This window comes from Dasypus novemcinctus, chromosome 20 (genome assembly GCF_030445035.2).
Source record: "Dasypus novemcinctus isolate mDasNov1 chromosome 20, mDasNov1.1.hap2, whole genome shotgun sequence".
In the NCBI taxonomy this organism is placed as follows: Eukaryota; Metazoa; Chordata; class Mammalia; order Cingulata; family Dasypodidae; genus Dasypus; species Dasypus novemcinctus.
Genome location: NC_080692.1, coordinates 34,600,552 through 34,626,501, shown reverse-complemented (window position 1 = coordinate 34,626,501; position 25,950 = coordinate 34,600,552). Strand labels below are relative to the sequence as shown.

The 25,950-nt window shown below is 41.7% G+C and overlaps 1 protein-coding gene and 1 pseudogene across 1 annotated transcript; both read right to left on the bottom strand.

Annotated features, from left to right (window-relative positions):
- Positions 1–1,150: 1,150 nt before the first annotated feature.
- LOC139437090 (protein BTG3-like) lies at positions 1,151–2,333 on the bottom strand (annotated as a pseudogene).
- A 1,782-nt stretch (positions 2,334–4,115) lies between these two features.
- DDX47 (DEAD-box helicase 47) lies at positions 4,116–25,847 on the bottom strand. Its single transcript, XM_058282815.2, has 12 exons — positions 25,724–25,847; positions 24,966–25,059; positions 17,976–18,164; positions 17,650–17,721; positions 17,344–17,462; positions 16,741–16,812; positions 16,487–16,603; positions 15,803–15,949; positions 15,096–15,233; positions 9,107–9,177; positions 6,510–6,639; positions 4,116–4,798 (listed from the first exon to the last, which is right to left on the bottom strand). The coding sequence occupies exons 1-12, from the start codon at positions 25,808–25,810 to the stop codon at positions 4,667–4,669; spliced, it is 1,368 nt and encodes a 455-aa protein (XP_058138798.1). The 5' UTR covers positions 25,811–25,847; the 3' UTR covers positions 4,116–4,666.
- Between the last annotated feature and the right edge of the window lie 103 nt (positions 25,848–25,950).

The window sequence follows — 25,950 nt, the reverse complement described above, 5'->3', positions numbered from 1 at the left end:
TGTCCGTTTTGCTGCGCACTCTTCTGCATTTTTTGCTTGTATCCCTTTTTGTTGTGTCACTTTGCTGAGTCGGCTCTCTGCAGCGCTTGCGGGCCAGGTAGCGCTCTGCAGTGCCCCAGGCTGGTGGCTCTCTGCAGCATGCAGGCAAGCCTGCCTGCATAAGGAGGCCCCGGAACACAAACTCAGGGCCTCCCATATGGTAGGCAGGAGACCAACTGATTGAGCCACAGCCACTTCCCTGAAGTTCACAGTTTTTTAAATCAGGAAAACAGACTAAGGAAATGTATGAAGGAAGAAACAGGAGATGGTCAAAGACTGCTTCCCCACTCCTAAATCTAGAACCTCTGTAACCTTGGTTGCAAAGCCAATTTACATTTAAGAGAATGCCGTTTTAAATTTTTTCTATTCTTTTTTTTTTCATGCCTCAATTTATTTGCAACTACATGATTTCACACAATTCTTTTAAACAATGACATAGATTTCCTTGTGTATAAATAACTTACATACTCTCCATAAAGTAAATGCATAAAGGTGCTAAAACAGATCGTCCACTCCTACAGTGTTCTGTATCCAACAAAGTTGATGGCACAAAATATACTCAAGCCCAATATTAAAAACTCAGGCACTTGACTTTTAATAAAGTTTTTCAAACTATATCAAGATATCTAAAGTGCATATATAGGGAAGCGGACTTGGCCTGGTGGTTAGGGCGTCCATCTACAACATGGGAGGCCCACGGTTCAAACCCCGGGCCTCCTTGACCCGTGCAGAGCTGGCCCATGTGCAGTGCTGATGCACGCAAGGAGGGCCGTGCCATGTAGGGGTGTCCCCCGCATAGGGGAGCCCCACGCACAAGGAGTGCGCCCCGTAAGTAGAGCCGCCCAGCACTAAAGGAAGTGCAGCCTGCCCAGGAATGGTGCCGCACACATGGAGAACTGACACAACAAGATGATGCAACAAAAAGAAACACAGATTCCCAGTGCCGCTAACAAGGATAGAAGTGGTCACAGAAGAACACACAGCAAATGGACATAGAGAGCAGACAACTGGGGGGGAGGGAAGGGGAGAGAAATAAATAAATCTTTTAAAAAATAAAAATAAATAAAGTGTATATATATATGGGTTTTTTTTTCAGAAAGATTATTCTCAATAACTTTTCTATAAAAATAAGTTTGATGGTTTGGTCCATCTAACTTTACTACTGTAAGTATGAACATTTCACTTTTAACATACAGTCAGGATTGCATTCTACCTATCTCTGAATGTGAACCAAGAGACACAGAAGGTGCTAGTGAGGTGCTGACGTGAGGATTAATCCAGTGATTCCAGTCACAATGCATTCCAGAAGGAGGTACCCATGTCACTGGGCGACAGGGTTTATTCTTTCTTGCCCGACTTGGATAACCAAATGGTATAGAAGGAGGGTAGTGATTTGGGTGGCCATTCCCTCAGTACATCCTGGCCTTTTTCTGGGCAAAGGGTGCCACATTGGAAGAGAGGGGAACATCAGTTCTGAAAGCCCATACGCTGGGCTGGGGGTTGCAACCACCAGATTGGGTTTCACTTCCTTACTAAGCTCTTCCTCCGAAGAAAATTCAGAAGGATAATCAGAGATAACCTTATCAAGGGCTCTGGTAACTTTCTCGGAAACTTTCTCGGAGATCTCATCCTTGTTCTCATCCTCATTTCCAAAGCTGGCAACAACGAATGCATTGTTTTTCTCTCCATATCAACAGCACACCTCACATGGGTCCACCCAAAGAGTGAGCTCCTTTGGCAAGCCCAAGTCGCTGTACAAGAGGTAGCTGTTCTCACAAGCTTTCAGGATATCAGGATCAACTCTCTAAAACCTACTGACACAAATGCATCTGTAAGCCTGTCCTTTTGATAGTTTTTCAGGATACCAATAATTTTTATATTTTTCCTCAAGTATTAGTCAATTTCTCAGCAAACCTCTCAACTGCCTTTCTTTAACTTACCATATTTTCGAACTAGCCTTGTGAAAAAGACGACAACAGCAATTTCATTCTTCACCTTTCCCGCCGCGTCACTTTGGGGCCGCAAACAAGGCGGCCCCATCTCCAGGCGGGGAATGGAGGGCGCCGACTCCGGGGGCCCGCACTCGGTGGCAAGGAGCACGGTGAGCCTCGTCTGGTGCATGCTGCTCCCACATCGTCGGGACTGAACTTTTTCTATTCTTCTGCCCATCCTAATATTTCTGAGACCTATCTCATGTCCTTTCTCCATTATCTTTGGAATCAACTTCGTAATCACTTCTATTCCACAACATAATCTCAAACCCGAAAGAATGCAGCAGTCTAGAAAGACACCTCAATAAGGGTTCAGCAATGAGGCATCTCAACCTTGCCTGAGAGGACAAGAGATCCTGGAAACAGCTCTGATAAACGGTGCAAACCCACAGCCGTGGTCTCACTTGCTGATGGGACCACATGGCCACTTACTTCTGTGTCCCCTACCCTGAACAATGGAATATTTACTTCTGTTTGAGATTCTGGCTTACAGTTTGGACCTACTAATATGCCTGAAGACACATCAACCCTATTCCTTCCATGAGCGTCCTATCTTTCCATCCACAAGTATAATTAGGTTTATACTACAAAGACAACATTAAATTTCAGAGCAATAATTTTTAACCTTTTTAGTCTCCCCAGAAATATGCATATACCTCAGAGGTCCACAGACCTCAGGTTAAAGATCTCTCTGCCTGTTTTTAAAAGTTCAGGTATCCTTCAGGATCATTCTAATTGTGGTAGTTTGAGCCTTTAAGAACCCAGAGAAATCATGTCCTTGGGAGTTAATCCATTCCTGGGGTGAACCTACGGTAGGTGGGACCTCTTGATCAGCTTACTTCAATTAAGGCATAGCCCAGGTTGGGTCTTAAGCCGCCTTACTGGAGCCCTTTATAAATGGGATTAATAGAGAGAGAGGGAGATGACAGGAAGCCGAGGAAGTTGAGCAAAAGCCACTGAAGCCAGAAACGACAAGCAAAGAAACCCAGAAGAGAAGGGAAAGACCAACAGACACCACCATGTGCCTTACCATGTGCCAGAGGAGTCCAGGGTCACCGGCAGCCAGACTTCAAGGAGAAAGCATCCCCTGGTGATACCCTGATTTGGACCTTTTCACAGCCTCAGAACTGTAAGCTTGTAAGCAAGTAAATTCCCATTGTAAAAGCAAACCCATTTCTGGTATATTGCTTTCAGCAGCCTGGCAGACTAAAACACTAAGCTAGCCTCCTAAGCCCCCACCCATACCCCAATTCTCTCAAGCACGCCACTGAGTTGAAACAGCAACCATACGTTTGCTTTCATCCATTGGCTCAGAGATGCCACCGAAGCCATCCTGGAGAGCCCCACCAGAAAAGTACAGTGTTAGTGGAGAATTAGCCTCCAGTGGTAGGCACAACTCAACAAATAAGTCTCAGAAAAGTATGATCCCAGTCACCTATTAGCCACTCCTTTTCTTCTACCTTCTTTTTCCCTTCCTTTGTCGTCTTATCTCCTGGCTCCTCTAAACTGCCCTCCACTCATGGAAGAACTATGGATGATGTGTCCTCAGGCACGATAATGAGCAGCCACATAATTTAGGACAAATTAAACAAAATAAGCCATGTGTTAGACAGCACCCCACCCCTCTATTTAGGAAGATCCTGTACTGACAGGCCACACCTGACTACCACAGAGAGTGTTACTGGTATCTACTTTTCACTTCTCACCAGATACTGTGCCTCTAAGAAACACAACCTTTGGAGCATGTATTTTCTGGTAAGTTGTATATGGAAAGTTTCACTTCAGCCAAATCATTCCCAATCTTAAACCATCTCAGCAATTCTTTAGAATCTCTTTACCCTAGTTCTGCCATTCCACATACGCTCTCTTCTAATAAAATTGTTACATTCAACAAAATTACTAGGTAATTTCTATGTGTAAAAGTTCTCAGAGCAGAAGACTGGGAAGCTCCAAGTTGCTTCCACCCAGCCCTCCCCTGACTCCTCTCCCTCTAGTTCCAATACTGGTTTCTCCCCCATGACTTGACTGATTATTCAGCTCTAGATCTCTCATAAATAATGTTTATCTGAAATTAAGAACAATCAATGAACTGGCCATAAAACCGCCACTGTGGTTTATTACCTATGAGCAAGAACTTATTCACATTTATAAAGTCCTTTAACACCAAGGTCCTCAGGGAGTTTGAATCTTATAAAAATAATATATAAACTTATTACTCCACTTGAGTTCTAACAAAGCTCAAGTTGAGATGGCTTAAATATCCCTGTTTGATAGATGGAGAAGATCCTTTCCAATTACAGATGATGTGTTTTATCAACCTTGTCGTTGACTTGGTGAAACAGGCAAAATGTCTGTAAGAAGTGACGGAAGAACACATCCTACTCAAGTCATGAGTGAGGAATCAAGGTTGAAGAGCAGTGATAGTCTGGACGTCAGCCACTATTAAAAATATCCTACAGTAACAAAACTCCAACACAGAACAGGGAATTAGTACTGGGTTAGCCGAGCAGGTTTCGGACATAATTCTGACAGATTTCGGTCTGAGGAACTCTGTTAGAGGAGGTTTCTTTTTTTTTTTTTTTCTTCAATCCTCTTCTACAGAATAAAAAGCAAAACTCAAGTCTTTATAAAAGTGGTTAACGGCCTTTCCGTTTTTTCATTTTTCCTCCAACCACCTTGTTCCTGACACCAATGGCACCCTCCGTATCATCATTGTCCCCAGCATCTTCTCGCGTGCGTTTCTTCTTTTCTCCATGCTCCCTTAACTCCTACAAGGAAACACAAACGCAAGGACTGAAAATGAATGACTGCTGCTGAGGATGAAATGGCCTGGTCTCCCCTCCTTAAGATCAAACCCTGAGTAACACCCTAATACCTGCCGTTAGCAGAGGAACAGTAATCAACTCCCAATCTACACAGATGTTAACCTCAAGAGTAACCAAAGGAAAATTAAAACAATAAATTATCATTGACCCCTGCCATGCTGGCAACCGTTTAAGAGAATGGTAATACCTAGTAATGGATAAAGTGTGGGGACATTCACATAATCTGTTGCTGACTATGCAAACTGCTACATCTTTTTTTTTGTCGGGGGTGTGGGCAATTTGTATGCAACATTGTACATATTAGGATGGTTCAACACAATACCAGTGAAAAGAGCACGAAATTGGAAAAAACACCAACATCTACCAATGTAAATCGTGTCACACATATATGATGGACTACTTTGTAGCCATTAAGAAACGATCATTGGGAAACGGACTTTGGCCCAGTGGTAGGGCGTCCGTCTACCATATGGGAGGTCCGCGGTTCAAACCCCGGGCCTCCTTGACCTGTGTGGAGCTGGCCATGCGTAGCGCTGATGCACGCAAGGAGTGCCATGCCACGCAAGGGTGTCCCCCGCGTGGGGGAGCCCCACACGCAAGGAGTGTTCCCGTGAGGAAAGCCACCCAGCGTGAAAAGAAAGAGCAGCCTGCCCAGGAATGGCGCCGCCCACACTTCCCGTGCCGCTGACGACAAGACGACAACAGAAGCGGACAAAGAAACAAGACGCAGCAAATAGACACCAAGAACAGACAACGGGGAGGGGGGGAATTAAATAAATAAATAAATCTTTAAAAAAAAAAAAAAAAAAAAAGAAACGATCACATGGATCTATATTTGCTGAAATAGAAAATGTTCATATAAATAATTAGAAAATCTAATTATGGTTAAAGAAATAAAAAGTCAAATGTTAGCAATAATTCTCTCTGGGGCGTGGTTCATAGACTATTTTCATTTACTACTTTAGACCTTTCTGTATTTTCTGATGTTTCCCCAATGTACCTGTAACATTTTTATAAGCAAAAATACCAAATAAAGAAATCCAAGTGGAGAAAAACACAAAACAAATCTATACCTCAGCTACTGTAAAAGTACTTCACAGGCAAAAGTTTCTCCATCCTAAAACCAGAACTCCAGAGAGCAGACAGCACTTCTGAGGATTTCCCTTTAGAATCTTCTCACCACAACTACTACCATCACTATTATTATCATTATTACCATTACTAGGAATTATAGTCTATACTAGCTTACCTGGTACTCCTAAAACCCTGTAAGATACTCAAAGCAACTATCATAATTCCCCATTTACAGGAGAGGGTCTTACGCTGAAAGGCTAATAAGTCCACTGTTCAAGCGCACACAGATGGGTCTTCTGACCTCAAGAGCAATAGTTTTCTTGCTAAATGTGATACATGAACTATGGCTGAGAATATGGTCACTATATTTAGTCAGATGCTCTGAATACAAACCCTGGTTCAACCATTTCCTTATAGGGGCCAAATTACCTACCATTTCTGCCTCCATTTTTTCACCCTAAATTTAGAATAAAATAATATCCAGGATCCTGTAGTTTATTGTAAGGATTAATGCGATAAAAAAGTGTCTGGCACAGTTAATATTATTTGAAAGAAGATTGTGAGAAAGCAAGCTGCATACCATTCGGGCAAATCTTTGGGCTTCAGTCACGCGTTCCGTCAGCATCATCACCTCTTCATCCTGTGTTGGAAAGACAGGCAGTTTCTTCCCAATTAAGTGCTCTATGCGCTGGAAGAGTTCTACATCATACCTGAGGAAGAAAAATTGTCTCGGCTTTGGTTGGCCAACAACACAAATGTATGACCATTCCCAAACTATATAATATTATGATATGATGTCACAGGAGTCATAGTTTTATATTATAATTTTATATTATGGGAAGCGGACTTGGCCCAGTGGTTAGGGTGTCCACCTACCAGATGGGAGGTCCACGGTTCAAACCCCGGGCCTCCTTGACCCATGTGCAGCTGGACCACACACAGAGCTGACGCGCACAAGGAGTGCTGTGCCACGCAGGGGTGCCCCCCGCGTAGGGTAGCCTCACGCGCAAGGAGTGCGCCCCATAAGGAGAGCTGGCCAGTGCGAAAGAAGTTCCTCTGCCAGTGCGAAAGAAGTTCCTCTGCTAATGGCAGGGAATGGCGCCACACACACGGAGAGCTGACGGAGCAAGATGACGCAACAAAAAGAAACACAGATTCCCGTGCCACTAATAACAGAAGTGGACAAAAAGAACACACGGCAAATGGACACAGAGAACAGACAATGGGGGGAGGGGAGGAAGAGGAGAGAAATAAATAAATCTTTAAAAAAAATTTTATATTATTTAACATTAAACCTATTATTCCTTTACTAAATAATGGTGAAAAGCAATTTTCTGTGCATGACTAATTAGAAAATCACCCAAGGTATTCTATTTGGTTGTTCTTTGTAAAAAAAAAAATTTTATTTATTTTTAGTTGTGGTAAATAAATATAACATAAAAATCACGTTAACCTTTTTTTTTGAGGTCCTGGGGCCAGAGATTGAACCCAGGCCCTCGCATGTGGGACGCCGGCACTCAACCACTGAGCCCACTGGCTTCTGTGAGGTGGGTTTTTTCATTTGTTTTGCTTGTTGTTTGTTTTTTCTTTTTTCAGGAGGGACCAGAAACCAAACCTGTGACCTGCCATGTGGGAGGCAGGTGCTCAACTGCTTGAGTCACATCTGCTCCCACTTTAACCATTTTTAAGTTAATTCTGTGACATTAAGAACATTTACAATATTGTGTAACTTTCACCAGTTTATTTCTAGAATGTTTTTATTATCTCAAACCAAAACTCATACCCGTTAAGCAATAATTCATTTCCTCCCCACACTCCTTTGTAACAACCATTCTGCTTTCCACCTCATGAATTTGTTTTTGTTTTTTTTTTTTAAAGATTTATTTTTATTTATTTAATTCCCCTCCTCTCCCCCAGTTGTCTGTTTTCTGTGTCTTTTTGCTGCGTCTTGTTTCTTTGTCCGCTTCTGTTGTCGTCAGCGGCACGGGAAGTGTGGGCGGTGCCATTCCTGGGCAGGCTGCACTTTCTTTCGCGCTGGGCGGCTCTCCTTATTGGGTGCACTCCTTGAGCGTGGGTCTCCCCTACGCGGGGGACACCCCTGTGTGGCACGGCACTCCTTGCGCGCATCAGCACTGCGCATGGGCCAGCTCCACACGGGTCAAGGAGGCCCGGGGCTTGAACCGCGGGCCTCCCATGTGGTAGACGGACGCCCTAACCACTGGGCCAAAGTCCGTTTCCCATGAATTTGTTTATTCTAAGTATTTCATACAAGAAAATAAATCATACAATATTTGTCCTTTATCTGGCTTATTTCACTCAGCATGATATCTTCAAAGGTCATCCACGCTGTAGCATATATCAGCACTTCATTTCTTATCCAATGCATTCTTTTTTTTATTTATTTCTCTCTCCTCCCCCCACCCCAGTTGTCTGTTCTGTGTCTATTTGCTGCATCTTCTTTGTCTGCTTCTGTTGTTGTCGGCAGCATGGGAATCTGTATTTCTTTTTGTTGCGTCTTCTTGTGTCAGCTCTCCATGTGGGCGGCGCCATTCCTGGGCAGGCTGCACTTTCTTTCACGCTGGGCAGCTCTCCTTATGGGGCACACTCCTTGCGCGTGGGGCTCCCCTACACAGGGGACACCCATACGCAGGGGACACCCATGTGGCAGGGCACTGCTTGCACACATCAGCACTGCGCATGGGCCAGCTCCACATGGGTCAAGGAGGCCCAGGGTTTGAACCGCGGACCTCCCATGTGGTAGACGGACGCCCTAACCACTGGGCCAAGTCCGCTTCCCCCAGTGCATTCTTTATTCACAGAAAACCTTGGGTACATACAAATTTGCTTTTCTTTAAAAAAAAAAAAAATCAGAAATAGGTATTCTAATACTTGAATAGTTATTCTAATACTTGCTCTAAAAGTTGAAATAATAGCTACCATTTGTTATGCCAGTGCATGCCAGATACTATCCTAAATTATTAACATATAGTATCTCCAGTCTTCACCAAAACCCTGCTAGATAGCTAGGTATTATTTTCATTTTACGAATGATGAAAATGAGAATAAAGGAGGTTAAGTTAATGTTACAATAAATGGCAGAGCTGGGTTCCAAGTCAGCCTGACTCCATAATTCTGCTTTTTCTCTACGTTGCTCTGCCTCAGAGTTGATTTACTTACTGTGTGACAAAAGTAATTGCCTTTCCAGAGCGCCCAGCTCGAGCTGTTCGACCTACTCGATGGATGTAATCCTAAAACAAAAAAGGTAAATAAATGCGAGTTATACAGAATATAAGTAAAAACCTATGTATATAACTCCACTTTATGTAATGTGTCATTTTTCTCTTGTTGCTTTGAAGATTTCCTCATTTTATTTAATTTTAAATTTTCTTTTTCTGTCTGAATTAAACTTTAAGTAAGTGTGTCACATTATAAAGGAAACCATAAGACAGAAAAAAAAAACCCCAAACTTATGTATATAAAAGTCTTATGTCAAACCTTTGAGACAAAATGGACTCATGTTAGAACTCGGGGAAAATTGGGCAACTTGTTGAGATAAGCCTACTTCATTTTTTCTTCTCCTCACTGCACAAATTGACCCAATTTTTCCTTTCTTTTATAGAAAAACAAATCTACAGAGTAAAGCTACATGTTTACAGACAACATGGTACACAAAAAACAGCACTCAATCTAAACGCAGATCTGGGTTACGCCTCTGGTTTTACCACCTACCAACTACACAACTGTCAGCAAGTCATATAACCTCTTTGGAACCTTGTTTTTTATCTAGACAAAATCAATAGAAATACATGCCCAAACCAAAGTTATGGTGAAAATCAAGTGAGACAGCACCTTGTGACAGCAGTTAAAAACAAAACCAAGAGAAACACCCACTGTTTTCAACTGGAGGTGATTCTGTCTCCCCAGGGGCTTCTGGCAAGGTCTGGAGACATTTCCGGTTCTCACGACAGGGAGGGTAGAGAGACACTGTCATTTAGTGGTAGAGGCCAAGAAGGCTGCTAAATATCCTACCATGCACAGAACTGCCCCACGACAAAGAACTATCCAGCCCAAAATGTTCAAAGTGCCAAGGCTGAGAAACCCTAAGATACACTAAGAAACATAAGTTGTCATTTCTAAAGAAATTAAACTGACATAGATCAATGTATGTTGCACCCACCCCTTCTAACTGTGAGCATCTAATAATTCTCATTGATTATCTTCATTCACATTTATTGTTATATAAGACAGGCATGTGCAAAATGATGAGAATGAATAAATCAAGAGCTGTTCCATTATTCGGATACTTAAAGCAAGGACAAAGAAAGTATGTTGTAATCAAGGAAAGACAGAAAACAATCCATTAAGAAATATGCTTGGGAATTGTGGGAAGATGGTGTCACACTAACAGGCAGAGCTCAATGCTCTCACAAAACAAATGGAGAAAGAGCCAAAAGCTATCGATGGGACCTGTTTCAGGGGTCAGCAGACCAGGACAGTGCTACACACCATCCAGGAGGGGGAGGGCAGAGAGATGAAGAAGCTAAAACAAGAACCATTAGTTACCAAGTCCCCCATGGCAGCCGGGAAGAGCTCCCCTGTCCCACCCCCAAAATATTAAGCCAGGGTAAAACCCAGGCTCACTGCAGCCAACTGAGAGCACCTGACATCTGTTTCAAGGGAAAAAGGAGGGGGTGTCGGGAGGCTTTTCTTCAGTTTATTCGGCCAGCAGGGCCTGCTTTTGACTCTCCATTCTGGAGGTCAGCACAGGAACACAGGAAAGCCCAGCCTGAAACACCTCGGTGGAAAGGTGCTCTGACTGGCGCCATCTGCTGACCAGTCTCGAAACTGTGTGGACAAAAACTGTTCTCTGTTCCATCTGTATCCTTACCAACCCCCAGGAGAAAATCTGCACCCCATTAGTGAGTCACTGGCCCAATTTTGATAACTTAAGCCAGGGAATTTTAAAGACTTTGATAAGTTCAACCAAATATCAAAGAAGAGCTGTAAAAAAAATAGACAAGAGAGAGAAACTGGCCACCAGAGTAAATTCACCAACATATTCAGATGAGATACCAAATATCCTGATGAGATACAGGATTTAAGAAAATTAGTCAGTGATAATCACACAACTCTCCTAAATCACTTCAAAGAATTTAAAGAAAATATGACTAAAGGAAAAAAAGATATTGAGATGACACTGGTTTAGCATAAGGAACAATTTCAAAGCCTGCAAAGAAAAGTAAGAGACCTTATGAGAACGAAAGATACAATGGATGAGATTTTAAAATACATTAGAGGGAAGTGGACACGGCTCAAGCAATTGGGACCCGTCTACTATATAGGTGGTCTAGAGTTCAACTTCTGGAACCTCCTGGTGAAGGGAAGCCGGCCTGCACGGCAAGCTGCCTCGAGCAGAGTGCTGGTCCATGCAGAGTGCTGACCTGCACAGTGTGATAGCCTGTGCAGGAGTGCTGGCCCACACAGAGAACTGGCGCAGCAAGATGACACAACAAAAAGAGGCACAGCAGACCAGGAAGCTGAGGTTGCGTAAGAGACTGAGCAGCACTCTCCACTCCAGAAGGTCCCAGGATGGTTCCCGGTGCTGCCTACCTAAAGAGAAGACAAGCAGACACAGAAAAACACACAGCGAATGGACACAGAAAGCAGACAGCAAGTGCAAAAAACAACATGGGGGGAGGGAATACATAAATCTTAAAAAAAAAAACAACTAGAGGAAGTGGATGTGCCTCCCGCTTCCTGGATGGGAGGTCCCAAGTTTGGTTCTCAAGGCTTCCTGAAAAAAAAAAAAAAAACGAATAAGCAAAACAAATGAAAAAAAAAATTGGGGAAGCCAATGTTGCTCAGTAGTTGAGCATCAGCTTCCCACATATAAGGTCCCAGGTTCAATCCCTGACCCCCAGTACCTCAAAAAATAAAATAAAATACATTAGAGGCACTTAAGAAGAGATTTGAAATGCTCAAAGACATTCTGAACTAGAAAAGACAGAGAACAGAAAGAGAAGAGAATGGAAAAAAAGGAAGAGTCTCAGAGAATTGAATGACAACATGAAATACACAACTTTCGCATTATCAGTATCCCAGAAGGAGAAAAGAATGAAAGGGAGCAGTAAGAATATCTGAGGAAATAATGACCAAAAACTTCCCAGCCCTTACGAAAGACATAAATATCAATATCCAAGAAGGACACTGCACCCCAAACAATAAATCCAAATAGATCTACCCCGAGACACCTACTATTCAGAATGTAAGATATCAGCGATAAAGAGGGCATTCTGAAAGCAACAAGAGAAAACCAAGCATCACAGACAAAGGAAACTCAGTAAGATTAAGTGCCAACCTCTCATCAGAAACCATGGAGGCAAGAATAAAGTGGTATGATGTATTTAAGAGAAAAACTGCCAGCCAAGAGTTCTGTACCCTGCAAAACTGTCCTTCAATAATGAGGGTGAGTTCAAAGTCTCCCCAGACATACAAAAACTGACAGAATATGTTACAAAAATTACCAGAATTACAAGTGATACTAAAGGGAGTACTGCAGCCTGAAAAGAAAACAAAAGGGCAAGAGATTTGGAGAAGAGTTCAGAAATGAAGATTATTAAGAAGGGTAAGGGAAACGGACTTTGGCCCAGTGGTTAGGGCGTCCGTCTACCATATGGGAGGTCCGCGGTTCAAACCCCGGGCCTCCTTGACCCGTGTGGAGCTGGCCATGCGCAGTGCTGGTGCATGCAGGGAGTGCCCTGCCACGCAGGGGTGTCCCCCGCGTGGGGGAGCCCCACGCGCAGGGAGTGCGCCCGTGAGGAGAGACGCCCAGCGTGAAAGGAGAGTGCAGCTTGCCCAGGAATGGCACCGCCCACACTTCCCGTGCCGCTGATGACAACAGAAGCGGACAAAGAAACAAGACGCAGCAAATAGACACCAAGAACAGACAACCAGGGGAGGGGGGGAAATTAAAGAAATAAATAAATCTTTAAAAAAAAAAAAAAGAACATAGATTTAAAAAAAAAAAAAAAAAAAAAAAAAAAGAAGGGTAAGCTAAAGGGTAAGAAGATAGACAAAAGAATGATATGACAACAACAGAGAGCCAAAGGACAAAACAGATGAAGCAAGTACTGCCTTTACAGTAATAACATTAAATGTTAATGGCTTGAACTCCCCAATCAAAAGAAACAGACTGATAGAATGGATTAAAAAAATATGAGCCATATGTCTACAAGAGACCCACCTTGGATGTAAAGACACAATCAGGTTATTAAAAATGAAGGGCTGGAAAAAGGTTATCCACACAAATTATAACCAAAAAAGAGCTGGAGTAGTCAAAAGGGTGAAGAAGTAGCCAACTCAATGGGAGAAAATATTTGGTAATCACATATCTGATAAGGGTTTAATATCTGATATACAAAGCAACCACACAACTCAACAATAAAAAGACAAGCAACCCGATTAAAAAATGGGCAAAAGACTTGAAAAGACAACCGTCCAAAGAAGAAATATAAATGGCAAAGAAACACATGAAAAAATGTTCAACATCACTAGCAATTAGGGAAATGCAAATCAAAACTACAATGGGGGGAAGTAGATTTGGCTCAACTGATAGAGCGTGCATCTACCACATGGGAGGTCCAGGGTTCAAACCCAGGGCCTCCTGACCCATGTGGTGAGCTGGCCCATGTGCAGTAGTGATCTGTGCAAGGAGTGCCATGCCACACAGGGATGTTCCCTGCGTAGCAGAGCCCCATGCGCAAGGAGTGTGCCCTGTAAGGATAGCCACCCCGTGCAAAAAACTACAGCCCACTAGGAGTGGTGCTACACACATGGAGAGCTGACACAGCAAGATGACGCAACAAAAAGGGACACAGACTCCTGGTGCTGCTGACAAGAATATAAGCGGACACAGAAGAACACACAGCAAATGGACACAGAGAGAAGACAATTGGGGGCGGGAAAGGGAAATTAAAAAATAAAAATAAATAAATCTTTAAAAAAAATTTTTTAAGTGCCAAAATTATTTTTTTAAAAAACTACAACGCGATATCATTTCTTACCTATTAGACTGGACACTATTAAAAAATCGGAAAACTGTAAATGTTGGATAGGATATGGAGAGACAGGAACACTTATGCACTCTTGGTAGGAATGTAGAATGGTACAACCACTGTGGGGGACTGTTTGGCAGTTCCTAGAGAAGGTGAATATAGACTTGCCATGGGACCTGGCAATACCATTACTATATAGGTATATATCCAGAAGAACCAAGAGCAGTGACAAGAACAGACATCTGCACACCAATGCTCATAGCGGCATTATTCACAATAGGCAAAAGCTGGAAACAACCCAGGGGTCCATCAACTGATGAATGGATAAACAAATTGTGGTGTATACACACGATGGAATATTATGCAGCAGTAAGAAGAAATGAAGCATATGACAACACGGATAAACCTGGAGGATGTAACGTTGAGTGAAGCAAGCCAGACACAAAAGGACAAAACTGTATGATTGCACTATTATGAACTAAATATACTGTGTAAACTCATGGAGTTAACAGAATATTGGCAAACAGAAAAGAGAATGAGGTTAGAGAAGAGAAAAGTGAGGTTTAATCTGTGCAGAATTGTTGTTTGTAAATCTTTGGAAATGAATAGAAATGGTCAAAGCATACTGTGGTTCTTTAACTAGCAGTGCTATTGTTTATGACAGTGGTTGAAAGGGAAATTCTAAGGTCATATATATTATATTACTATAAGGAAAGCTAAAAACTAACAAGGGACTGTATACAACAGTAAAACCTCATGTAAAACACAAATATGGGTGATATTGCATATATGACTTTTCACAAAACAGAAACACAAAAATACTAGAGAGAAGGAAAAAGAACAGCAGCTATGTACAGGAAAGCACAGAGAGAATGAGAGGTAATGAGTTTTGTTTATTTTTATTATTATTATATTATTGGAATAATGAAAGTGCTCTAAGAATGACTGAAGTATAAATGCAAAATTATGTGATTACACCAAATATCACTAATTGTACACTTTGGATGGATTCATGCTTTATTAATATGTAACAATACAACTGATTTGGTTAAAAAAAAAGAAAGAAGAAAGATGCTTTGGGACTATAAAGTCAAGTCAGCAATGGGACTCACCTTGGAATGGGTAGGAATGTCAAAGTTGATAACTACATCCACATGAGGAATGTCTAAACCTCGACTTGCAACATCAGTTGCTAGAAGAATGGACCGAGCCTTGGCCTTGAACTTATTAAGGGATCCTAGGCGCTTGCTCTGAAATGAAAAAGAAGAAATAAGAAGAAGAATTTTAATCTTGAAAAACAAAGAAATCTTGGGATCTAAGACTGCACCCTACAAAAATAGTCACATTAAATACAAGATCTAATATACAGAAATTTTTAAAAGAATTTTTTCCCCCAGACTGGGGCTTTATAGGTCAAAACAGAAACATGGAAGCATCAAAAAATATTTAAGACTAAGACTAGAAAAGAGTAATCTGAAGCAGGGACTGTTTAACATGATAGAAAGATAACTGGGAAAAAATTTATTAAAAGCCTTTAGAGACCAGAGAATCACTATTACCACTAGGGCTGAATAAATCAACTCGCCAGCTCCCAAAACCATTAGTTACCTATGGAATATCCTAATGTGAGCCTTCTGCTACCCTGAAGGGAGGAAGTAAACTTCCATTTACCCAGAGCAACAATTCAAAGCCCATAAAATTAGAAATATTATGGAAACAGGCATTAATATCATATGTCTTTACTGTGCAAATCTACTGTGATAAGGTTTATCTTTCTCATGCCATTAGTTCATGGTTAATGATGCCAAAGAATCCTCACCTGGCTCATCTGTCCATGGAGGGGGATGGCAGTGAATCCAAGATTTCGGAGTAGCAAAGCTGTTCTCTGAGTATTATTACAGGTGCTGCAGAATATCATAAAGGAGTTTCCAGCCAATTCATTTAGAATATAAACCAGGTAGGTATCCTAAGTTACAAATCCAAAATAATATATGTAATTGAACCTGGAAGGAAGGATTGGAGACCTTGGCATATAAACTAAGCAAAGGACTAAACCTATAGTTGATTCTCAATCATCCTGACCCCCAGCTGCCAGCCTTGCATTTCTTTACTGGCATTATCATCTCTGAACCATGCATTCCATATGCAGCCTCAAGTACAAGGAGATCTGTACTCTGCCATCAGGAAAAAATCTTTAAATCAAAGCACAAAACTAGGGTCCCCTTCTTGCAAGAAAACTGTAGTCGGACAAAGGAAAAACTGCCTCAAGGGGGTTGGGGAGGACTTTTATCATTACATTATGACTTCATTATTGTGGTTTGGTATGTTGTGAATTCCCGGAATGTTTGTCTTAGTGATAAACATGAGCACAACACAGACTCTAAAACAAACAGAAGGAACCCAGGCTGCACCACAGCTCTTAGCTAATCAAGAGCTGACACATTTCAGATGCCTTGGGGAGGAAGGAGCGGAGAGGCAGGAATGATCTAAGTAAATACTTTACCTTGAATTTAGAGGGAATAAAAAGATAATATTGCTGTAATTTCTCAACTGTCTGGTATTTTGAGGAAACAGCACATTTCACAGGATTCTTCAGAGCTGCTCGCTGAAGTTTTTGCACCTGAAGAAAGAAAGCCTAAAATAGTATACTGATTCCTAAGTGCTTTCTATTCTTATTCATTATTGTCATTATTATCATTGTCACTGTTACTTCTCAATTCTTATAAAGGAGAAAACAGAAATACTAGTAAATGTCACCTTCTTGGTCATGGTAGCAGAGAAGAGAAATGTTTTCCGATCTCGGGGGATCACTTTCAGGATCTTGTCAACCTAAGGCACAAACAAGAAAGAAGAATATACCATTTAGCCTGGGCACCTGCAACTCCTGAGGCGAGAACAACTGACGTTATACACATCGTTGTGGGGACCTGGGAACTAGAAAACTGAATTCAACTCAGCTAAACTTTCTGCAATACTTACTAATTGATACCATATCAGATGCTATATAAAATAATAATAATAGTGACACCATTCAGAGGAAAGAACAGCTTAGATTAGATTAGAGCTATTCCAAGAAAAAAGTCAAGAATAAGTATTAATCAACTACATGAAGAGGCTTAGGTCAAATTCAATGGAAAAGAAAATCTGATTTTGCTATTTCCCTCCTCTGTAGCGTAGAAGTCTAGTAAGACTACGTTCTAAGAAGCACTGAAGAGCACCAAGAGTGAAAAAGGCAGTGGGGGTGCTTAAATTAACTGGCACTAATGCAGTGCACTGCATAAGGCAGCTGTGCAATGGATCAAAGTGTGAAAGAGGGCACTCTGAGATGCTCCACAAAGAGAAAAGAAGGGGAGAACGCACCTCTGTCTCAAAATCCATATTCAATATTCGGTCTGCTTCATCCATGACCAAGTATTTGAGAGCTCTTAGATTGAAACCTTTTGTATTTTCCAAGTGGTCAATCAATCTACCAGGAGTTGCTACAAGAACGGTTGAGGAAAAAGGACAATGTTTAAGAACACGCCAAAAAAAAGAGAGAAATTTAAAAATTAAACAGTTTGCAGAATCCTTTCCTCGAAGTCTTTCTACACAAATAAATTACAACCAACGTGGTAGGTTTTCCCCAATTCATTACTGCCAGAATCTTTCTCCCTTGTCAATACTCACCTATTACTATATGTGGTTTTTTCGCCAGGGCCAGAGATTGGGACATTGAATCAATTCCACCAACAATCACAGCTACAGAAGTAAAAAGGACATTGAAAAGAGATCCTTAATTTTTTTTCCATAATCCATTAAACATCATTTGAAGATTTCTACTTAAATTTGCTAGATTTCTACTTAATTTTGCTCTTCCCTTAGAATTAAAACTTTTCCCAAAGCTAAGATGCCAAATCAGCTATTTAAGCTAACGAACTTAACACTAATAATACTTTCTTCCTTTCACTTTCTGCACTCACTCTCAACTCTAAGATTCCTTTCCTCTTACTTACCACTTTGCACACCAATAGAGGACCCCAGGGCTTCAAATTGTTCTGAGATCTGAAAGGCCAGCTCCCGCGTGGGGGTGAGAACTAGGGCAAACAAACGCTGGGGCGTCTCCAGCAGGGCATTGAGGATGGGCAAAGCAAAGGCCCCTGTTTTTCCAGAACCAGTTTCTGCCAGCCCAATGATATCACGACCTAGAAGAAAAAGAAAATACCTAATACCAAAGAAATTCTCTTTGTACTGTTATCACATTTTCTACAGTGATATAATGCTGGGCACAAAGAAGATACCAAATAAATATTTGGTGAATGAAGGTTGAATAAACAGAAAAGACATGTTCTCTGTCCCAGAATAGCTCAAAATCCAGTGATGAGATAGACAAAGAAATAGATTATAACATGATAGGGCTTTCATATAAGCCCTTAAAAAATATCATAAAAGCCCAAAGGCAGGAGTAACTTACTGCCAGGAGCCAGGAGAGGTTAACAGAGGTGAGATGAGTGAGGTAAATCTTCTTGAAGTTAAGAAAGAAGGGAAAGGACATTCCTGTCAGAGAACAGAGGGTGGAGGCTTTAAAGAACATACCATGCTTAAGAGGAATGAGAAGGGCAAGGTGGATAGAACAAGGAAGAGTAAGGAGGACAAGAGAAAAGAACAACCAGTAAGGGAGGAATTAAAGGATTCTAAGCAGGGACTATCACAACCACGTTATTCTTTAGAAAGAAAACTCTAGGCCTGATGGCCTAAGGGAGAGGGAGAGTCAAGAAGCTTAACAGTGCATGCCACTTGCGCTGCTCCCTCTGAGGGAAGAATGTCAGAAGGATCTCCTTAAGAAAAGGTCACCACTCCAGCCATACTGGTAAGATTTAGAAATGAGCTGCAGGCCAAGTCCACCACCTGTAGCTGGCTGCAGCCTGCAGGGTAGCTGAGCCCTGGAACAACACCTGCAGGGAATGCTTCCTAGGGGCGACGACCGCCACTGCTGCTGCTCATGCTGCCTGTGACCGTACAACTGCTGAGAGGGCTTCCTCATCTAGAAGCCAACCCTGCAATAAACCCCTTTATTCTGAGGTAACCTGATCATGACTCGTTCCTTACAGTCTAAAATGACCTAAACAACTCGAATGGGGAAAACAGGAGTGTAATTAGGATACTGGGTATAAATCAGGGGATTAGGATGGAGGCATAGAACTGAGGACAGAACTAACAAAGACTTAGAAAGTGATGTGGGTAACACACAGGTTTCTAGCATGGGAGACCTAAAAGCCATAAATTGGGATAGGGGCTAAAGAAAAACCAGTTCTGGTGAGGAAAACAATGACTCTGCTTTAAACTTAGCAGACTTGAGGTTCCTGTAGTAAGCTCGGAGAGAAATATCTAAAAACCATACTTGTTTGGAGCTATGGAGAAAAGTATGAGCTAAAATTACAGATTTAGGAGTCCAGAAATCTTTTTTTTTTTAACATTCCTCAGGTGATTCTGACAAGCACTAGCTGAGAATCAATGATGCACAATTGTTAAAAGCTTCAGGACTGTGGGAAACAGATGTGGCTCAACCAACTGGGCCCCCATCTACCATATAGGAGGTCCAGGGTTTGATGCTCAGGACCTCCTGGTGAGGGCAGGCTGGCCCACGTGGCAACCTGGCCCACACTGAGTGCTGACCCATGCTGGGATGCTGCCCAGCATGGGAAAGCCACCCCACACAGGAGTGCAAGCCAATGCAGAGAGGGGGCACAGCAAGGTAACGCAACAAAAGACACAGAAGGAGAGAACATAAGATGTAGAGAACAGGGAGTTGAAGTGGTACAAGGGAATAATTGCCTCTCTCCCACTCCAGAAGGTCCCAGGATCAGTTCCCAGAGCCGCCTAAAGAGAATACAAGCAGACACAGAAGAACACACAGTGAATGGACACAGAGAGCAGACAACAGCGGGGGGGGGGGGGGGGGGGGGGCGGTTAAACCAAAAAAAAAACCTTCAGGACTGGATGAGATTATTACAGGAAGTGTTAAAATGAGAAAAAGGGTAAGGAGAGAATCCATACTGTAAGGCAAAGGGAAAGTAGAAACAGAAAAAAGAGCTAGAAAAGCAGGAGAAGAAAGTACTATCTTGAAAGTTAAGGAGAAGAGAGCTTCAAGAAAGATAAATGATCACTAGTGTTCAATACAGACCAAGTAGAATGGGACTTTCAAAACCATCTTTGACATCAATCACTTAAACTAAGATCTACCATGCCAGCTCAGTCAATAGTATATTCTAGTGAATTCTACTTTTACATCAGGGGTTTTTAACCAGGGATCCACAGGCCCCCAAGGGGTCCATGGAAAGATTTCAGGGGGTCCATGACCTTGAATTGAAAAAAAAAAACAAAAAAAACTTATTACCTTTATTTCCTCTGATCTCTAACTGAAATCCAGCATTTCCTTCACTATGAATGTATGCAGTAAATAAATAACAGTAGTATTCATTTCACCTGACTGGCAAAAAGTTCCACTGAACAAAAAAGGTTCAGAATCCCTGTTTTAGATTCTACCCATTAACATCAGTGTTTTCCATACAAAAGTAAGTGCACAGAGTGAATTAGAAGTCAGACCAGACAATGGACCTATTTTATAAAAGTTACAGGAAAAACGACAATTCCAGGGATAAAATTTCTAACTCGAATAATGTTACTGTTCTCCTTGCAGGGTAGATGACAATGAATTGCAACAGCATCTACTTATTTAAGAAATAAAATAAAGATCAATGTGAACCAATGATTTCCAAAGCTTTTTATCCCCCAACTCCTAGGGAATTCTACCTTCCTCGTATACCACATCATGATTTCAAAATACTTCTAAAAATGCAAGGATCTGTCCTATTTTCATCAAGAAAAATATTAAAATTTCAAAAGGAGTATATATGAAAGATTGAGGAAAGTAAAAGAAGCTTTAGGAGCTCAATTCCTGTGGCAGTGAGCAATGTGTACTGCCAAAAGCTAAGGTTTGCTGTGCTTTCAGTTCTTCCATGAGCCCCACAGAGCAGCCCCATTTCTTCCTCTCAAATCCACTAAGCCTTTCCAGTGCTAATATTTGTGTGAAATGCACTAGAGTGCATAAACTCCAAGAGGGCAGAGTCAATTTTGACACATTCACCTGCCACACTGCCAGCACATAACACAAGTACTTGGTATATATAACCACTCAGCAAACGGTCAAAAATTCCTGGAGGATTGTGAGAGATCTCTGAAATGGAAATAAACTTAAGACATAAGCAGATGGGAGAGAACAAAAACCATCAAAAAGTGTGGTCTCTCCATAGTAATGCTCTCTGATATAGAGTCAAGAACATAGTTTTTTTGAGCTAAAGATGCTATACTGAAATTCTAGCTCCAGCAAGTTACATGACTCTGGCCATGTTACTTAACCATCTGAGCCTCACTTCCCTCACAAATAAAATAAGCATTCCCACCTTTCAGGACTGTTACAAGGTTTAAGAACAATTGTCATGCCCAAGGGTAGTAACTCCTGGGAAACGGACTTGGCCCAGTGGTTAGGGCGTCCGTCTACCACATGGGAGGTCCGTGGTTCAAACCCCGGCCTCCTTGACCCGTGTGGAGCTGGCCATGCGCAGTGCTGATGCGCGCAAGGAGTGCCGTGCCACACAGGGGTGTCCCCCGCGTAGGGGAGACCCACGCTCAAGGAGTGCACCCCATAAGGAGAGCCGCCCAGCGCGAAAGAAAGTGCAGCCTGCCCAGGAATGGCGCCGCCCACACTTCCCGTGCCGCTGACGACAACAGAAGCGGACAAAGAAACAAGACGCAGCAAATAGACACAGAGAACAGACAACCGGGGGAGCAATTAAAATAAATAAATAAATCTTTAAAAAAAAAAAGAAAAAGGGTAGTAACTCCACAGAAACTGAAACCATCATTAGTACTCAACTAAGTTAAAAAGTTAGGTCTACAAGCTATAGGTTCAAATGAAGCATTTGTAAACTACTCTTAGAATGGGACAAGCTCTCAAAAACATTTTCCATGGTGACCACATCAATCATGTTACTCAGGTGTGAGAAATCTTCCATTTGCCCCTATTTTTTCCTGCACCAAATATAAACCTTTGACTGAAAATACTGGAATAATTTTAGAATTATTACTACCACCTAATTTTGATTTCTTTTTCCCACTTCTGTAGGGCAAACAGAGAAGTCACAAGACACCAACTCTTTGCTATTTCAAAGTAACTCAGGTACAGCAGATACTTCTTTCCCCCCAGTGGCCCTCAAATAGCCCTTATCCTCCTAAACTTTTAAGTGTTCACTATCTCTTCCTTGAAACCCCCTGCCTTCCCTAATTAGTGTGAAACTGTACTCTGATGCTTTTCATCACTTCACTGGACCTCCTGTTTCTCCTCTGTCAGATCCTGGCCTCTTCCTTCATTTGGCAGCCTCACCAATTTTGACAGCTTCAGTTATATCCTCCTCCCTTTGGATATGGTGTCTATATTTCTATGTCCAGTTCTTTTTTTTTAAGATTTCTTTCTCTCCTCCCGCCCTGTGGTCTGTTCTTCTGTGTCCATTTGCTGTGTGTTTCTATGTCTAGTTCTGATCTCTCGATAATTAAGTTCCAATCCCTAGATTCCAACTTAATCCCACTGATTTCTGATACCAATTATTTTCAACTGAATTCATCTTCCTGAAATTACTTTTCCTCCTGTGTTCCCTTTTTATATCGGCAGTACACTGATAATACATCCTAAACACAAAGGCTGGAAGCCTTGCAATAATTCTATATTTTCCCATCTCTCGCTTTCCACTTTTCTAATTGGTTGTAAAATCATGTTGATTTTCTTCTATTCTTTATTCTTTTTCATTCTCACCACTGCAACCCTATCTATTACTCACTGCCAAAATTATTGTAATGACCTCCTAATTGGTCTCTCTATCTCCAATCTCTCATCTCTAAACTATCTTATACAGCTATCAGACTCATCTTCGAAGAGTACAACTCTAAGAACTTCATTCCTGTGCTAAAAAAAATTTCCAAAAGTGCTCCACTATGGCTGAAACACAATTCCTTTACCCAGCATAAGTCCTTCATCTTACTAAATTTTTTCAACATTCAATGTTAAGTACTTGCAGGTCTCCATATATGCCCCATGTTCCCCATACCCCTTGGATTTTTGTCATGCTGTTCCCTATGCCTAGAAGGACGTTCCTTCCCATCATTCCTGAATGTCTAAACTCTATGCAGTCTTCAAGGTTCAGCTTAATATCTTCCCAATCTCCCTGGCCCCAAAAATAAAATGAAGGAAATCTTCCCTAATCCACTCCAGTTAGAAGTAATCTCTTCTACTGTCTCAGCACTTTGACTGTAACTTTCTTTTGTCCCTGTCCACCTTGTAATAAATTTGTAATGTTCTCCTTAATAGACTGTAAGCTCTTAGGGAGGGCAGAAATCTTAACTTCCATAGCCTTACCTTTACATTAAATACCCAGTAACTATTTATGGAGGAAACAAACAGAATTATACAGAACAAATCTAACCACTTTCCCACTTGACAGGTCTTCACGTCATTAATGCCAATTATCATAATCTATCCCTTCCATCATCTCTTCTCCAAATCAAATACACTCAGTTCCTTTATTTTTTTTTAAAGAACAATTTTATTCACTCACCATTAAATCCATTCAGAGTATACAATCAATGGCTCTCAGTTTAATCACAGAGTTGTGCATTCATCACCACAATCAATTTGAGAACATTCTCAATGCTTCAAAAAGAAAAACTTCACAAACCTTATACTCCTCAACTATTGACACCTAACACTGATATAGTACCTTTGTTACAACTGATGAAAGAATATTACAATCTTACTGTAAACTGTAGTCCACAGTTTGCATTAGTTGTTTTTTTTCTCCCATATACCACCTTACTATTTACACCTTGAAATAGTGACATACATTTGTTCTGGTTCATGGAAGAACATTTTTATCTTTCTACTGTGGATTAGTCTTCCCCTAAAACAGGCTTCACTGTGTTATACAGTCCCATGTTTTACGCTCTGGCTTCCTTCTAGTGACATATACTGTTCCCTTAATTATGAATGAGCATACTTGATCCTACACCATACCCACTGCCCCTCAGGTGGTTTCCAAGAACTGTGGCCCCAAGACCTAAACATAATAGTCTAGGTGTGTTCTAGCCAGTGCAAAGAACTATTCTCTCAAGAGCTAGTCCTGGAGTTCTTAAACATGGGTCTCACAAGAGAGGAATTCAGGGGCAGGTTGGCAACTCTCTGAAATTAAATACGAAATTTTACAGGGAGGTTTATTGGTGCATCTTTTTTCTGAAGAATCTTACTTTCATTTGATTCTCAAATCAATACAGGTCCCCCAAAATATCATCTTCCTCTTAGAGTAATGAAACTAAGATTTCATTCACTGTCTCTAAGGATCTTAATGAATTTCAGTTAAATAACACTGCTGGGTCTTCTCTTTTATTACCCACCTTAATCCAGTAAAGTTGACATTTTGGGAATCTAAGTGCAGGACTTTGCCTCTACCATTAAAGTTCATCTTTTTAGTTTTAATACCACTAGTCATCAACCAGCACTTTAATCATTCTTGTGTAAATCTGATAAACATGCTTCAAACAGAGAACTCTCAACTCCTCTAGACATTTATTTATGGTCCAGGCACCCTTATGTAAGTCTGTACTCATAATCTCTAACAAGTTTCTCACTGGTACGCTTTAACACTGTGCGTCCTTAAAAATGGACATCTGTGGCAGACAACAGATCCCCTCAGATAGAAAGACAGAAAGTAAGCTCAGTGAAACTGGAGTATGACTGACTTTTACAAAAGCCAACATGCCACACACTTTGTATTTTCACTGACTACATTTTTATTTCATTTGAACTATGCAAGCAATAGTTTTCAAAGGTGCTAAATATTTAATTGAGTATAACTTCCTATTGCTTCTGTATCAGAGCACAGTAGTTAATTTCAACCTACCTTGTAAAGCCAAAGGAATAGCTTCAATCTGGATCTTGGTGGGCTTTGTCCATCCCAACTGGTCACAAGCCTCACACAACACATCTGTCACACCCTTAGAATTCAGAAAAATACATCTTAGCAAGAAAAGGCACACACCCCTGACTTCCTACGTAGAAGACTCTGTCAGGACCACTCTGGGGATGACAGGTACATCTCCGCACTTTGATTCAAAAGATATTTATTGTGCGCCTGCTCTGGGCAAGCTATTTTTAAATACTGTACTGAGACAGTGGCTTAAGACCTAAGGATCATTTTCTATTTACCAGGAACAATGCCAAGTGCTTTACATGTATTATCTCATTTAAAGGTCACAAAAATTATGTAAGGTAAGCATTTCTTTATTATTCCCAATTTACAGATGGGGAAATTGAGGCACGGGGAGGTATGGTTACTTGCCTCTCTCTCTAGTAAGGGTTGGATCAGAATTCAACTCTGACTCCAAAGCCCAAGCTACAAAAAGACTGACTGGCCACCAATACAACTTCCTGGAGAAATGTGAACTTCTCTACACCAAAGTGGAGAAAAGGCAAAACGAGGCTCTCGAGGCCCGTCTGCCCGGCTACCGCCCGCTCCGCAGGAGCGATTTCCGCAGCCCGAGTCTCTGAAATTCTGGGGCCCAAACTGCTTCTGTATACCACCGCCAGGATCTAGGCAACCGGACTCTGCCTGAGCTGGCGCCGGTTGTACGAAGATAAGCCAGCGTCATCCACTCTCACCAGGTCTTTAAACGTTTTAGTTTCCTCCTCCTCCACCGCCGGCTGGGGAGCTTCTGTCGGAGAATCGTGCTGCTCGGACGTCGCCATTTTGCTCACGGATTCCGGAAGTGGGTTGGCGGCGCCCGCGGGGTGCTGGGAAATGTAGTTTCCGTTCCTGCGTGCTCAGGGCGCCGCCTGCGGGTTTACTGAGGTTTGAACCCGCGGATGTGGCTGAAGTGGCCTGGTGG

Excerpts from the sequence above, each read along its gene's own strand:
- DDX47 (XM_058282815.2), bottom strand. The coding sequence starts at position 25,810 with ATGGCGACGTCCGAGCAGCACGATTCTCCGACAGAAGCTCCCCAGCCG. Across the intron at positions 16,813-17,343 it reads ATATGGATTTTGAGACAGAG|GTTGACAAGATCCTGAAAGT; the intron begins GTGCGTTCTCCC and ends TTTGTGCCTTAG. Across the intron at positions 16,604-16,740 it reads CTGCTACCATGACCAAGAAG|GTGCAAAAACTTCAGCGAGC; the intron begins GTGACATTTACT and ends TTCTTTCTTCAG.